Source organism: Tauraco erythrolophus, chromosome 17 (assembly GCF_009769465.1).
Source record: "Tauraco erythrolophus isolate bTauEry1 chromosome 17, bTauEry1.pri, whole genome shotgun sequence".
In the NCBI taxonomy this organism is placed as follows: Eukaryota; Metazoa; Chordata; class Aves; order Musophagiformes; family Musophagidae; genus Tauraco; species Tauraco erythrolophus.
In genome coordinates this window covers 15,534,826-15,552,539 of record NC_141481.1, presented here as the reverse complement: position 1 = coordinate 15,552,539, position 17,714 = coordinate 15,534,826, and the positions used below count along the sequence as shown (strand labels likewise).

The 17,714-nt window shown below is 36.1% G+C and overlaps 1 protein-coding gene across 1 annotated transcript in view; it reads right to left on the bottom strand.

Annotated features, from left to right (window-relative positions):
* UNKL (unk like zinc finger) overlaps nt 1-17,714 on the bottom strand; it is a 60,837-nt gene that overhangs the window by 40,667 nt on the left and 2,456 nt on the right. Inside the window, 5 exon segments of the mRNA XM_086622090.1 lie at nt 1,144-1,228; nt 5,364-5,481; nt 6,232-6,367; nt 8,341-8,474; nt 11,620-11,796. Of these exon segments, the coding sequence (XP_086478216.1) occupies nt 1,144-1,228; nt 5,364-5,481; nt 6,232-6,367; nt 8,341-8,474; nt 11,620-11,796 (650 nt within the window).

The window sequence follows — 17,714 nt, the reverse complement described above, 5'->3', positions numbered from 1 at the left end:
TGTGCTACTTTTGATGTGAAGAAACAGTCAATATCGACTTCATTGCCATACTGTTTTGAAGAATTGCTAGGTCTTAGAATAATGGGCTTCTTGAAATAAATACAGGAGGTTATTTTTCCTTCTTCTTCTTCTTTGAGTAACAAAACCATGGAAAAGTAAAACCAATCTTCCCACAGAAGTTAAAAGACAAGTTGATCACACCACAGATTCTCAGAAACAAGACCTGTGGGCAGCAAGAATGACTCTATTCACTGAAAGTGTTGTAGGTAAGCAAGTGACACAATAAATGGTTGTATAGAACATGACATTTGGCTAGAAAGGTTAGACAGAGACAGGAGATTGCCATTACTTGTCATTAGAGAATCATAAGATAAATACTACTGAATTGCAGAAATGTGAAGCTTTTCAAAATTGGTAGGGTCTCTCATCTCTCTTTCCAGCTCTAGAAGCATAAGGCAAAAAGCAAGATAGAAGCAGACTTTTTTTTCTTTTTGAAGAATAAATATGAGGTTTTACTAGTTACATACTCAAGCAAAAACTACATAATCAAAAAATAAAAATTTATCACCTATAAGAAAACAGTTACAGAAAAACGCTTCGAGTTCTGCCTTGCATCGCAACTGAAAAAAAGACATAAATAGTTGTTGCAGCAACTGTACACTTCACATTCTGGAGTGTGGGAAGAGTCCACGGCTGACCTAAGTTGATACTACTATTAAAAAGAATCTGATGATGCACAGTTTTTCAGTTTAGCTAAGGCCTTAGTTCTGCAAACACTTGCAAGGATGTTTAACTTTTACCTGAGAAGTTTACTATAGGTTTCAATAGGACAGTTAATATATTTTAAAAAGTCAACCATGTATGTAGAAACTTGCTAAATCAAGCTCAAAAAGTTACAGGGACAAGCTGCATTTGTAAAGGCACCTCTTGTTTTACTGCTGATGCAAATTTGATGCAAATGCAGCAAGCTCCAATAGAAATGTACAGTATTAGAAAATGTGGAATAAATTTCTAGAAACAAGAGACATCAAATGTCATTTATGCATTAAAATTAACGATGTTAAGTCACTTCTGTTACTGATGCTTAGAAATGATGGTTCACTTTTATGAACGCTGATACAAAACAACAGTTCTCTTACTTACTTTCAACATGTGCAAATGCACAAAATGGACCACGTGGGCAGTAACCTGTTTGCCGCATGTCATTGCACTTTGTAGATTTATATATCTAAACAAAACAGAAGGGTGGTTAACCTAAACATATTTGTTATGTAACAACAAAATAGAAAATTTTAAAATCTTTAAAAGAAAAATTCTGAATATTTACTAACAATATGTATCACAGTTTCCTCAGAATATTCCATTCTTATGATCATTTTAAAAAATCAAATAGAAGAGCAGAATTTTAAGAAAAGAAAAACTGAGACAAGAGAATCTTAACACTCTTCTGTATAATAATAAACAGTAAGTAACAATAATATTTTAGAAAAGCAGTGTTTAAACTGCTTTGGTTTTCTATGTTGTATAGAAACAAGTCAACATTGGAAATAAAATTTCATTTTACACCATTTTTAAGAAATCTTGCAGGAGAAATGAGGTATGTAGTAGAGCACTTACATAGCTGAAAAAACCCAACTCAGTATGTTTTTTTCAACACTGTTCCTTCATTAGGACACCTCTAATATCCAAATCATCCTAACATTCAAATGTTTTTCTCTAACCTGACTGGGTGCATGAGAACTGAAGTAATACTGACTGTTCATGACAGCAATGATTATATAAGTTGCTAGTAAGATCTACATTCAGTTTATTGCTCTATCAGGACCTTGATGATCTTTGGATCTCACAAGGCTGGGAGGAGGGGCTGACATACTATCATATTAGAACAATATTAAGACCCTATTTAAAAGCACATAGATTCTTTAGAAAAATAATTCTGGTGATTTGCAAGTATGTGGCAAATAGCAGAGGGATCTTTTTGGTTGCCCAAACCTTGGTACTGTGGTCTTTGGAGTTCAGTGTCAGTTGAGTGATTCATGGCTTGATAAGTATTAATTCTTAGTTCCGAATACTACTTCTTTGGCACTTTTGCATATGCTGTGTAAAAAAACGTTTACCTTGGACTCCTGCCTTAGTGCAAACATGAAAACTGGAACTATGTATTAAAAAAAAAATATATCAACAATTAGTTCTGTAAGCTCTCTATTTTAGAGCTATTTTAAGCATCTTAGATAAATTTCCCTCTCGTAAGTGATTTTGAATTGAGGCTGAAAATTTACTTGCTATATTCACTACTACTTCATGCACAACCCAAAGATTATCCAAGAAACTACAGTAAATCACAAAATTATTACTGATGCTTATCACTCTACAAATAATTTATTTTTCCTTGAACACTGAAAGAGCGACAAAACATCCATGCCGTAGACAAGAATCCACGCACCTAACAAACAAAACAGCGGAACTGATCTTTTCACCAATTTCACTGGGAGCTATCACAGACATTGCAAAACCCGAAGGATTAATTTGTAGATATCACACTCGAACTCGGAAGTGAAGCGGGGAACATCTCCTTTCTTTCCTGTTCTCTATTTATCGGTTAAATATAAAACCCCAATGCTATATATACAATACTAATGGTGCAGAAGGAAAAAAAATAAGAGCTAACTTCCAAATGGTTTCAACAAAAGATGCAATTGGAAGTTTGGTCTTAATTTTGAGGTCCTAGCAGAAAATAACCTTCCCGATCCTCTGAGCTACCCAGATGGTGCAGAGTGCCTTCTGGTAACTGCTACAGATACAAGAAGTGATAATACTGATAATATCAAAATACTATTGGGGCAGAGCTCACACCTCAAAGCTTGATTCTGGAGATGGCAGTCATCTACACATACCAGTATTACAAAACAGACAGCGAACTCAAAGAACTAAATGATTACAGAAGACTAACTTCCCAGCTATAGACAAGAGTACGGATGCTATCTATTAACAGTAGAATCAAGCTATTCCTGAATGCAATAACCAAGAGATTTCTTTAAAAGTAGTCACTGAGCCAAAAGGCAATGACAACATTCTTTATTTGAATTTGGTAAAGAATGAGTCAATTTCATTATGAACTAAATAAAATGAGTGCTTTGAATGCTCAAGTCAGAGGTACAAAACCTGTATGGAATTTCCATTCTAACCTCACAACTGGACGAAAGAGCTGGAGCAAAGGAAGGAAAGTATCACAGGGTATGACATCAAGTGAAATCTCCTCTGTCAGTGCAAGTACTTTGCTAGTTTCTGTGAAATTAAATACTAGACCTAAAATTAGATCAGGTGATAACACTAACCTCACCAACCTGCCTTGATTATCAGTAGGAATTATGTTCAACACTACAGTAAAAGCAGCACAGCTAATGGAAACAAGCAGACAGACGAAGGTGACTACAGCTGATGTGGAAGCAAATCACTGCCAGTTCAGGAACAGGAAGTGAATTAGGTAATTGTTACATCAGAATTCTTAAAAAACTGACAAATGAGACAGATGCAGTTAGCAAGTACTTTTAGTAAAGCCATCACGTCAGAAGTATGATGGGCAATAGAACAAGAGGAAATGGGTATAAGCTTAGTCAGGGGAGGTACAGGTTGGATGTTAGAAAGTATTTCTTCTCTGAAAGGGTTGTCAGCCACTGGAATAGGCTGCCCAGGGAGGTGGTTGAGTCCCCATCCCTGGATGTGTTTAAGAAAAGGGTGGATAAACTGCTTAGAGATATGGTTTAATGGGGGATTAGGGACGGTTGGACTGGACTAAGGTCTTTTCCAACCAAGAAATCTATGAAATCTATGAAGTAGCACTTAAAACAAGTATATTAAGTATAGCTCACATATGTTTGAGAAGAGCAAAATAGTTGATTCAGGCCACTGTGTGCTCACTAATTATTCTGTCTGTCACCATTTAGATTAAAGACAGAAAGAAATGGAATAAAATTAAAAGAACATTTGGCAAAGGCACATCATGGTAGACCCACAATACAGATTTGATAAATCAAAGGTCCTTCTCTAAAATGCAAACGTGATCATTCTAGTAAGGACTTCAACAAAGGATGTGGTAAGATTTATTAATTAAGATAATGAAGAACATCACTTTTACCAATGCTACATATCTGCTATTAAATTGACTAATGAAGAGATGACAATGGATGGTATGAAAGAGGAAGGCAGCAGACAAAATTAGTAGCACAACTCCAGGCTCAAACTTTTGACTTATTTTAGCACTTTCATTCACAGCTTTGTCATAAATAAAAGTGTGGTAGCAATATGAAGCAGGAAGACATCTTTACTACAGAAAAGGGCTGGAATGTGATGCAGAAGAAATTAGATATCTGAAATAAATCTGAACTGTAAAATCTCTAGTAATCAGGACAGTGAAATTCTGGAGCAGCACCTCAAGAGTAGAGATAGCTGACGTCTATTTAATGTAAAGATGTCACTGGTTAACTTATGATAGGGAATGTATGATACGAAGCTTGCAACAATCGTGGAGTCAATATTTTAAGAATTCCTTTCCCAGTATGGTCTTCGATAATCTTCCAAATTAGAAGATAAATTAGCAATTGCTGGAATGGTCTTTGCTTATACCTTACTAAGTACTGAACTTTCTAATGCTAGAAATTACATCCTGCTGTGAATTTTTCCCGTCCAATCGAAGGTCCCAAAATGAAAACAGATATCCAACGTTATACAGGCAGCTTCTAGCGTAACATGTCTTTTCATTATCATGTTTGTTTCCATTAACTGGCACATTTAATATTTTCATAGTGTCACATAAGAATTAAATCTCAGTAGATTGCATGGCACTGCTCTCTTCCCTAGCATTTCACTGTTAGGCTCAAGTAACCAACAAAGTTACAGCGACTTTGCCTACAGAGGAATCTCAAATCACCTTGTTTTGCTGGAGTGTCTTACTTCAGTCACCAGGAAAGTTTTCTGCTCTTTCCACCTCCTCTTGACCTATTAAGTTTTTCTAAACTATTTGCAATAAAGTTTTTAACTATACTTAAAATAGAAATTTGTCCCAAGTTATTGAGTAGCAAATACTACTGTGACTTACCATTGCAAGAAGTTAGATAAAAAAGAGAACACATTTATTTACGCCCAAATCCAGAGAGCATTAATTAATTTTTCATAAGCAGTTCAATAAAAATGCCTATCACAGCATAACTATTTCTTTGCAAATTTTGTTTTGCTTAAGCAAATACCGCAACAACTGGAAATGTTGAATGAAATGTCACGCTTTCCCATAAATAATATCTTTAATTGATAATCTAATCCGTAATAAATTTGAAATTGCTAAAAATAAGTAGAAACGTAGTTCTTACCTCAGGATGAAACTGCTGCTCTGTACGAGAATGACAATATTGACAGCTATCACCACTTTCACACCTTGAAGGTTCACCCCATTCGTCTGCATGTTTTACACTGGGGCAAGGAGTAGACCTAGAAAAAAAGCGATGTCCAGAGCATGTTTGTACTTACTTCCTAGCAGAAGTCTCAAACACTTTCCCACTAAATCTCAGAATCTTAGATTCTGTGACCTATAAAGTCGGAAATTCTGAGACACTCTGACTTTTTGGAAATTCTTTGACAGGAAGATGAGCTTGTAGGATTCCATCTATCTTCTGTCTAATGATATTTATTCACAGTCTTGAGACTGTCAAGCAAAGCCCATCAATTCTAAACCTTGTATCACTGCACAAAAAACCACCCAAAACAATGAAGAAACTACAGTGTATAAGAACAATGTAAAATGAGGCAATGATGAATTATGTAATGATGAAAAGTAAGAAAGAAGATGCATTAAATTTTGGTCCTGAAAATTTTGCTCAGAAATGGAAAATTACAGAACAAAACTAGAAAAAAAAAGATAAATTATAACTGATCTTTTCATAACAAGGAAGGTTTGACCCAGTGATTCCAAAATTTGCTAAGAATTATAGAAATTGTTTTCGTTCTTCACAAGAAAGAAGAATTATTTCCATTACAGCTTCATAGTTCTTGTCTTAACTGCCTGATCAATCTGAACAGATGCTTTTTTTTCAAAAAAAAAAATTTTAGCAAGGCTACTGGGAAAGATGTATTTTTATTCCATTAGGAATATCCATTGCATTACAGAAGAACCCAAACAGATCAGTCCATTAACAACTGTCTGACTGACCAAAAGTCTATTCTTGATATGTATTTATGTACCTGTATTTGAATTTTCTGGGATTTCGTCTTCTATCTCGACTATTGTGATAGTGTGGACATGCATAACCCTGGCGGCAGAGTCTGGGTGGCTTGGTACATTGTTCTGTCTTGTAGCCAGCTAATACAAAATTTGTGTCTGTAAACAGGTCAACAATTAAGAGAAATAAACAACTATTTTTTGCATACACAATGTCTTTAGTGAGCTTAGGTATCACACTGCTTTTTGAAAAAAATATGATTCACAGACCCCTCTATTCTTACTAACTTAGACTTACTCCTGCATTTTTTTTAAATAAAAGTCTAACACATTTACATGCAAAGTAATCTTCATTGCTTTTATACTGAATAGCAATTTTACAATAAGGTACACAAATAAAGCACTAGCAATCTGTTGGTAAAGAAAGTAGCAATCTGTTGGTAAAGAAAGTATCTGGAAATTCTCATTATATACAGGTAACACTTTCAAAATGAAGACCTGAAAACACATTATTCGTTTTAGTAAGACAAACGCTAAAAACTTAAACAGTTTTGTATCTGAATTTCTCTTAAGTTTAGCATTTACAATCCTTATTTCACTAAAACCGCTTTCGTTTTATGGCATGTTAAGGCTGTCCAGTAAAATCCTTCTGGAGAAATTCTAGAGCCTCTTCTCTACCTTTGCCTCTGTCTCTATATCTTTGGTTCCAGGAAGGAGGAACTAGGAGATGACAAATAAGGTCTGTCTAGAAACAGAAAAATTCATAAAAACAATGGAGAAAGTAAATAAATTAGAAGGTACAATTTTGCTAACAGCAAGCACGGATTTGTGAAAGTACATCATGTCAAACCAATCTAACTTCTTCCTAAGGTGGGAAAATGGATGTAGGTAAAACAGAAGCAGTGTCATGTATCTTGACTTCAGCAAAACTTTTAGCCTGAGATGTTCTCAAAAATGAACTGCACAATACTAAAAGATTCCTGTAGGATTTGTGGTAAACTAGCTGAATTCTCGAAGAGTCATTAATGACATACTTTCAAATAGCAAAGATTATTAATCAGACTATCACACAGAATCTATTCTTTGTTCAATCCTTTTCAATAGTTTCATTAAAGACTTAGGAAAATAAGGCTGAAATCACTAGTTGGATGATTTTTCAACCCCCAGAAACTATATGCAATCTCATCATATCTACAGGGACCGACAGAAGTCATGCAACATTATATAACATAGACCTGTCACAATGCAAGGAATGCAATAAAAGTGCTTGTAGTTGGTCAATTTTGCTGTCTTTTATGTCAAACATCCAATATTTTCTGATCTAGAGCTGACGATTAAGCTCTACACATTATCAGTACTTCTATGGTTGGAACTCATTCTATAGCAGATCTAAAAAACATAAAGGGAACAAGTATCATACAATTACCTCCCCTTTAATTCCTTAGAGACAGCATCTTCATGTGACCTCTTCCTGTGTTACTGTCCTCACATGAATTTATTGGAAGTAATTGTACCCAGCAGTCTTTTCTAAAGTAAAATTTGGGCAAGAGCTCTAACAATATCTCATTGATATTAACATCTTTGGCTACATAATAAGCAAGCCTAAACAAAGAATATGAGAACCAACTTTAAAAGTCTTAAGAAAACTAGAGCAATTGGGTTTACTTTAGATATCTAATATGATATTCTTGTATTTTAATATTCTGCTCCAATCTTCCGTTTAATATTCTACTTCGTTGCTGTTAGTCAAGCTCAGCAAAGAATAATGGTCCATAGCTAATCTATTAATAACTCAAAAAAGGAAGACTCTAATCGTTACTGCCACTCTGCACAAGACAGAGCTCCTACTGGCTCTTAATAGCATTTATTCAATCGACACAGATTAGCAACGCTTGTATCAAATAAACTGAAAAAGACCTATTAAACTTTTTTAAAACAAAACATTTTCAAAATGCAATCTGAACATAAATGTGACAGTACGCTTTGTCCACAAATATCCATACTACTTATATAAACCAATTCTTTACTTTGTTAAAAAAGGCTTTTGAACTTTTCCCAGATAGAGACCCAGGATCAACAAATCGAATCAAACATCAATAACTAAACAGAGAAAGGAGACAGGGTTACGTTACCCTGCCATCTTGGATCTTCACTAAGGATCTTCTCAATCATTGCCTGGCTTGCTAAAATTCCTGGTTGCAGATCTGGAATGCCTTCACTGCATCCTAGCTGCCCATTCTGTAAGGTTTCCTGTGCCTGAAGTTCTCTGGAATGGGGAAAAGAGAGTAACATTCCTAAACTGTATAGCTACAGTAACCTTATCTGTCACAGGTATAATCCTGTCACACTCTATCAAAATTCTGTCATTAAGTCCAGCTCTTAACAAGCCTAAATAGTAAAAAAAAAAAAAAAAAATAGATTGCCTGTATTTCAAACCATTACTTGTGCTGAAGCTGGAAAATAATAAGAGGGAATAACCATGTCATACAAATCAAAGAGAACACATGAAGGAACGCTGGAATTATGTACACAGGCAATATTTGTACCAGCAATGCCCACTGTACCTCTGTATGCTGGTGTGCTGACATTTTGAACATGCTATTGATTTCTGATATTCCACTGCCACATAAGACATGGCAGAACTACAAAAGATATAGAAAGGGCAATGAAGGTGCTCAGAAACCCAGAACTCCTCCTCTGTGAGGGAGAACTGAATATCATAAGACTCTTTGCCTAGGAAAAGTTATGACTGAAGGAAGGTAAAAAATATAGGTATTGAATACTACATCACATTAAAGTAGCCAAAGTACTTTTGGCTCACTTTTAGAAGATTTTGCAATAAAAGTTTGTCAAGATGTTCGGGAGACCTAGTAACAAACAACAATTGTTATAAGGAAATGGAATCTCTTCTGCAAGAATTTACAACTGTTTTGCAAGTAAGCAACCACAAGCTTGCTGAAAGATCAGAATGATTACTACCAAACTAAAAGGTATTGTATTAATGGTATGAAACCTCTACCAAAAATCTGAGACAATTTTATTACACCATTTTAGTAAAATGAAGCTGTACAGAGATTCAACAATGGTAAATCAGTATAAAAGCTTAAATATATATATAGATATATATTATAGCATGATTATATTGGGCAGATTTTGAAGCAATGGTGAAACAAGATGAGGAATCAAATACCAGAGATGGATCTATAAATATCCATAAATATCAAAGGCCTCTACCTTCAATTGGCACTGCTTTCTCTAGACACAAATACTCAAGGAGCTTGTCTCCTTTACCAAAATACTACTACTCAGGATTTCTGAAGAGCAGTTTGAAAGGTGTGGCGGTCATGATATCATTTACATATCTTTTCAAGAACTTCCCAGACCCCAAGTATCCTCCAAGAAAGAAAACCTCAAAGGGAAAGGAAGACAAGCCAGACTCAAAGACAAGTCTAAAACCTTTCAAACAGTCAAAACACTTCTTTTACAGATTCAGAAAAGGAGAAAAAAACCCAAATAGTTCTTAGAGAGTACTTTTCCTTTAAGGTGGACATGTAGAAGAACAAGGCTATCGAGGGCAATAAAGTTAACGTCTGCATCAGTGATTCTACCATTATTTCTCTGCTCTTTACTTAAAATGAAGAAACCCTAATATCTGTGTTCATTGCAGAGCAAAAAGACCCCAAAGAAAATGTAAGACCAAATTCTTTGGACTTCCTTATGGATGCTAGATGCCTGAAATGAGGAGACACAATGGCACACGACTGGTTTTGACAAACACCAAAGAAGTTTGAGGCAGCCTGCTTGTAGGTTCAAGCCATTAAACATAGACTCCTACCACAAATGTCTTCAGCTCCTCCTGATGCTCTATGTGTAGCCAATCACCAATAAACAATCATGTAACACATTAAAAGACATATAGAGAACGGAGCTTGCTTTCAGTCTTGCTATACATTGGGGTTCCTCATTCTAATATAATACAGAAGATTACAAAGATATTAAGCATTCTGCATGCAGACTGACATGGCATCATGCTGCATATGCTAAATGAGAAAAGTTAAAAAGAAGAAAAAGAAAATGGACAGATGCCTTGCAGAAGAAGCATCAGCTAGCTAACTGAAGAAAGTCTTCTGGAAAAAAAAGCTATATATAACTGAAGAGTATGTGGCCAGGCAACATAGCAATGAATTCTGTGGCAAAATATGAATTAAATAATTAAGAAATTACTAAAAAAGAACTAACTTTACTAAAATTATTGTGAAGGGAAAGTTATCATCTCCCAACAGACAGTTGAGAATAAGGGATAACAAAGGTAAGAATGTAAGATAGCAGCCATACCAGCTCAAATCAAAGGTTCATCTAGCCGGGAATCCCGTTTCCAACAGTGGCCAATAGCAGATGCCTAGGGAAGAGTATAAGAATGGGGCAAGTGTATAGTGATACTTCCCCAGAATGCTCTTCCAGTGTCCAGTAAGAGATACTTCTGATCCTCCAAGGCTTCAAAGCTCTCTAGAAACTGGTATCCTTTCCTATTGAGTACATACAGGCCACTTTCTGTAGCAAGACCTCCGGCTCCACCTATTTATAATTCCTCCTGACAACATGCTTACCACTCAGCTTTGGCCACAGCTCTTACCTACTGCTACCCTGATTCACAAAGCAACTTCTTACAAGGGCATGTAGTGACAGGACAAGGGGCAATGGCTTTAAACTGAAAGAGGGCAGATTTAGATTAGATATAAGGAAGAAATTTTTCACTCAGAGGGTGATGAGGCACTGGAACAGGTTGCCCAGAGAAGTTGTAGATGCCCCATCCCTGGAAGTGTTCAAGGCCAGGCTGGATGAGGCTTTGGGCAACCTGGTGTAGTGGAGAATTTCCCTGCCCATGGCAGGGGGGTTGGAACTAGATGATCTTTGAGGTCCCTTCCAACTCTAACCATTCTGTGATTCTGTGAATACTTGAACATACACTAGAGAGGCAGAAATAATACTGATAACTTATACATGAAAAAATACAACTTAATTAAAAAAACTGCAATGTCAGTAGGCAAAATGTCAAACATACAAGCTGAGAACATGAAAGGTGGCTTAACAAAATCATAAATTTGTCAATGTAAAAACCACATGCAAATTTACAAGGCATAAATGACAAAAGGCAGAGTATCTGGTCTTTTAGCAGTCACAAGAATTACAGACATGGCTCTTGAAACTGCAAGTTACAAAACCTTAGTATTTTTATTTCCCAGTGTTCTTCTATCTGCTATTGTCATGCACAGTGAATTGTATTCTTATGTTTACAGTTACATAAGCAAGTATATTTTTCATGCAAAGCATACTGCATTTTCTGGTATGTGGTAATAGCAGACAAGTGGTATTTCCTGCTAATTAGGCTGAAGAATTTGAAACAAGACTACCTTATATCATATACTGGTGGTCTAAGGTCATGTGGACCATGAGCAAAGGCACAGTGAATTCCGTTCTTCACACAGTGACCCCGGGCATCTGTTTCATGAATGCATGTTCCAGTCTTGTAATATCTGAGATGATACTTCCTTTCTGTATCCCCTGTTGTTCGATGCAGGTAAGGGCAACTACATAATAGAAAGAGGAAAGTCAGAGTATTGCTTCGGAGTTTTGTTTTTAATAATTTAATTCTGAATTACACTATATCTTTTATTAACTTATATCAAGTACTTTGCAGGATTCTTCGAACAAAAATTGTCCCAAACAAACCACCACCACAGATCAGCTTCAAATCCAAAACATTAATCTATGTCTTAGTCTCTGCTAAAGTTGTAAGAATTTATAGCAGGCTGGGTCACAAAGGTATTATTAATAAATCTAGCAAGCACACGCCTGTAAGCAACAACATCATCTGAGCTAAGGAGTGACATCTTCCATACTGATACAAGTTCAAGTCATTTCTACAGTAAGAGATAAAAGAAATTATTTTTAAAATGTTATCATAATCTAAAATCAAGGGGCACTTGAAGCGCAGTGATTTTTTTTCCCGCCCACTCTTTATAGACTGGAACTTATTGAACAATCTCAGTGGATATCTAAATGACTCTTCTATTAAAAGGAAGAACAATTTTCGCGTCAGCAATTCTCTTGTACATATACTAACCATTTTTTCAGATACATTATGTGACTTATGATCTGTACTTCAAAATTACCAGGATGATGCATCGATTGTAATTCCAAATATGAATAGTAAACAAATTTAAAAAAAAAAAATACATACACAGAGATGTCTGTTCTCTCCCATTTTATTTCAGTGCAATTATAATTTTGGTCTCTGCTGGTTTTGAAAAAATACTAATCTCCAAAAACTACTTTCCCCCATCCCAAAGTAAAAAGATACGGCACCAAAAGCATAGAAATTGATACAGATCAACAAATGAAAAGTCCCACAGAAATATTTTATTTTGAATGGTGGGAGAATAGTGAAGCATTAAGTAGACTTTAACACTCATAAGAATTTATGCTAGCTTAAGCTTTACTTATTATATTCTAAAAAGGTTATTTAGAAACTAGACTAAGCAAATGCAATTCTTCGCAAACATTTACAAGTCTGGTATTTATATATTCACTCAAAATCACATATTTTTCTTGCTGTGCTAAACACCAGCAGCTTGAGCTGACTTCCAGGAATTAACACTCTCTATGATTTCTGAGAATCAAGTTGCCTCCTTGTAGGCATTTAAACCAACATTCTGATAAAGAAGATAAATGGTCTGCAGCTAGTAATTTGAATGTCTCTTTAAATCTCAACAGAATTAATTAGTGGGAAGACTGGGTATAGCCAATTCAGTGCTACCTCTCATTTTGTCAGTGCAAGATGAAGCACAGTCTACACTCAGGATCTGAAAGTAGTTCTTTCACATTTCTTGGCTCTACATGGACAGACAGGATGGAATCTTTGTGGGACCCATTACAGTGCCTCAGGTGAACTTTGTGAGAAATTCCTTGTGATGTGTGAATAGCACTGATGCAGCCCTCCTGTTCTGCTAGAATTGCTACTGATATGAAAAGTGAGAAAACCCACAAGAGTTAATCAGTTACTTTTGCAGCACTAGTCCTGTACAGAACTCAAAACAAGAGAAAATGCAATCTGAGGCTTTACTTTTGTTATTGCTAACTGTCCCACCACTGGAAGAATCTTGCAGGGTGTCAATGTTTCCATTTTCCCAGCAGACTATTCATTACAAAATCTAATCTTTCACGCATATATGCACATCTCACAGAGGTAAGAATACCATGTCATATTCTTATGCATAATGCTCATGCCCCATTTTCATCTACTCAAGTTTGCTCATTCATGTTGGAAACAAGAATTAAATGTCTTATCTTCCATGCAAGAAGTGTACAGGTGTTTATATCTCATTACTTGTCTCTATGTCCACAGTTTCTTATCAGAGGGCAAACATTTTTGCTCAAATATCTGCAGTTTTTCCCTAGCAACGTCATCTTAACAGTGGAGGTCTCAAAAAAGAAATGTTAAAGCCTTCAATTATTTTTAAATTACTGCTAAAAAAAAGAAAAAAAAAAGATAATGGTATATAGACCAGCTTGTCAGACAAGCTAAGCACAACTTCTTTTATGTGAGAGAGGGAGAAATAATCAGGTCACAATTTTTTCCACAAAAAGACAACATGGATTCCAAATACAAGCTAGGAGAAAATACCAATTACATCACAGACTCTTACTTCTGCTAAATTAAACCTAGGTTTGTTTGCCCTAAGACTCAGTACTTGCACCATCAACAGCTAATGAAATCTGAGTTTTACTGAAAACACAGCTTTCCTACTGCACATTTGCTAGTTGCCTAAAGAGTCCCATAAGGGTGAAGTCCGCCTCCAGAAACCAACAGAATGCTTTAATGAGGCTATTCAGTGTGCTGGGACAGTTTGGTATCTGAATTTTGCCTAAGACTTGTAAAGAACTAGATATGGGCTAGTTCTAAAGGTGACTCGGGAGACTAACAGCATGCAAACCTCAAAGAGCAAAACAATGGCATCAATTTGCATGTGTATGTTGTAAATAAAATGTGTTTATTCGTACAATACCATGATAACACACATGTTACTAACCACAGACATCTTGATCAGCTGTAGTTCACCTGCAGGATATTAGTTAGAAAGGGAAAAATCCCTAATAAAAGCAGCTTTTGGATGACAGAGAGTACTTACTTGCACACAGTATGAAACTAAGCCAATGCACTGAATATGTACAGAACAGAAGATGTGCTACTCAACCTCAATGACCTAGACGGGTGTCAGAACTTACCTTCAATTTATTAATGAAATATTGTAATGAAGCATAAACCATTGTAATACATAGCTTTAAATAAGACTAGTATTTTGATTTTAAATGGCTGATTTTAATTAACATCAGATTACATGGCTGCAAACTGATAAACTTGTTCTTAGGTACCATTGTTTGGTACTAAGGTTGTTCAGACATCTTTTTTCCTTAGGAACAAAGGTTTTATTTAAAAAAAAAATAAATAAAGTTGTTCCCAGGCAGAACGACAAATCTATTTCATGGCCCATATTTCTACAGCGATCTCCCAGCTTAAAATAACTACTGAATTCTAACTTGTGAATCAGTAAAGAACATTACTCTGTATTTTTAAATTCTATTGGAGTCTACATACAACATTTAACTACTGAAATCAGCTTTGTTTCTGCATCCAGATCTCACAACGCAAAACTGTCCTTACATTATTCAAAGTAAGTAAATGTATATAACATGAAACAGAAAATACATTCACAAAACTTAAAAGGTTAACTCTTTACTGAAATGTATGTTCCTTTTCTCACTCCAGCTCCAGTTGAAAGGGTAATGCTACATGTTCTTAAATGTGTGAAAACAGCTACACAGCTCTACTTCTGTTCAACCTTCAGGCCACTGACATATCTTTTCCTATGATTACTTGAAGTGTTCTTCTGTAGTGGGCTCTGTAATTCATTCACTCTTAAAGCAGTCTTATGTTAGATACTAACACATCCAAAATAATCTTTTTAGAATCTGACATTAGTTAACTACAATGGTTTGAAAACCACATCAGATTAAAAAAAGTATCACTTCTACCCTCACTTGTGAAACTGGGAGGCACACTATTCACTGCTTGAAAATGCATGCCTCTATCTCTGCAATAATCTAGTCTTTCTCACAGGCCCTTCCTTAGAACAGATTGTTTAATTTGCTACCCTTAGAAAAGCCTTTGCTAAACAGGTTTCCTTTCATTCCAAGTTGAAACTTTGGAAAGAAACATCGAAGTCAAGCACTGAGCGAAATCAACAATTTCTACTTTAACTCTCTTGCAAGTATGTTCCTGAGAACAATTATGGGTGTCATCACTCTACCTTTCTCGCTAGTCTCTATCAACTCAAAAACTGCATTACCTTACTGTGCATTCAGATGAGCAGAACAGAGAAACAGAGACATAGATAAAGCCAAAAAGTGCCAATACATTGTCACAGATAGCTTAAAAGTAAAGTGTCTGGGCATTACTATTTATAACCATTTCTATAAGAATTTGAAGTTGCTTCACAAAGAAAAGGCTCAATTTTAGGTAGAAAGCACAAAACGGTCAAAAAAAACCACTTTTATGCTGAGTTCTGAAACAGGAATGCCGCCACAGTGTAAGCATGTCCTCAGAAATGTTGGTGTTTTCCTCCATTTTTTTCTCCTGCCACTACAGACATGCACTGGCGTCACGTATCCTTACCCTTGACTTCTCTTGTATTTCCCAACTATTTGCCCCATACGTCGCTTCTCTTCTACCTTAACTTCAATCAGCTATCAACTTAGAAGCACACAATCGTTTAGGTGGAAGAGACCTTGAAGATCATTGAGCCCAACCATTTTTGTGTCATAAATTGTTTCTTACCATAGCTGATGGGCATTTCTAGCCACCAGTTCTTAGGATCACATCTCAAGTAAGGCCTCCCCAGTTTGGCTGAAACTTCTCTCACAAATGTCTCCAATAATGTCACCTTCTAACTGAGTCAAAGAAAACAGATTCCCCTTTTCTCTACTCACTTCTATCTTCATTTTCTTAATTTACTGTCTGCTTTACTCAATTTTTCTCCCCTTTAAATATTGTTCTCCTTTGTTATGGAATCAGTTATGTTCACATTTCCTCTCAATCTCTCCTGCAGCCTATCTTCCAACTTCAACATTCTCTTGTGCCTCTGGTGAGGGGTGTCACAGGACTCCAACCTTGGTCCCTGCTTTCCTCCTTCCGACATCTGGGCAATTTCACTGCAAATCACAAACTTGAAAATCACCACCTCTTTCTGATAACTCCTAAACCTATCCATTTAATTCAGACTGTAAGCACAACATGATAAAACAGAGGTATGAATCTCACTCCTGATCTTATTTTCTGGCAAGCATCTGCATCAGGACAGACAACATAATCACCCTGTTGACATGTAGGCTCCAAACCAGGGAGTAATCTTCAGCAATTGAAGGGGACAACTTTTCCAAACCAACTGCAGCAAAAAGGGTTTCCATCTCACATCTCAGTTTATTGAAACATCTCCTCTACTTGCTTCATACAATTCAATCTTGCCTAGCTAATACCCTATTAAAACGCTGCCTCCTTTCTCCTCATTTAGGATCAGTATCTATCACTCAATAGCAAAAGGTCAATTTTTGTCCCAATATCAATCCATGACACGAGCATCCATTATCCTCGTTCATTGATTTTCGAAGAACTGCCCATGCTGCCACAGGATTGGCAGGAGTGCTTTACAAACCCCTGAAAAGGCATTTAATTTTTCTCTTTTAATCATCTCTCAGAGACATTTTTTGCTGTTTATATTGCTTAGACATGGTACTCAATATTGTCACACTGCCTAGTGCATTTTTGTTGTTTACCTTCTCTTATCTCTTTAGTTTGTAAAGCCTCTGGGAAAAATCCACCTTTTTCTTCTGTGGACTACAGCCTATAACATAAAGATACCTGCTCTGTGACAAGTGCTGCTATACATTACAGTAACCAAAATAATAATCTTCAATTATCAAATCAAGTGACCAGCGTAACTGCGTATTTCCTGGCTGTTTTCCCGCAAATTTTTGTCAGCAGTCCTTCCTGTTTTCCATCACTGCAGATGAAGGTAGCTCCTATGACATTTAACCACAAGATACCCAGCTCCTCTATATATGCCTTGCCTGCCATACTGTACCATTTGCTCATTCTCATCTCCACAAGGCTTGTATGCCTCCAAGTTCACCAAAGACCCTGTGTAGCCTTTATCTAGAAGAGACACACGTTCGTGAAATGCAAACACTAATGACCTAGCCAGACAAACTACAGTGAACTCCTTCCTTTGATTTTTCTCACTGGAAGCATCACAAAATAGTCATTCTCCTCTACTACCCATCGATCTTCACAAAACTTAAAATCTTGAAGCCACGCTATACAGTACAGTTTGCACCTACTGGTCATTTCAGAGTTGTCAGGAGAAAAGGAAGCAAAACTGAAAAAAAAAAA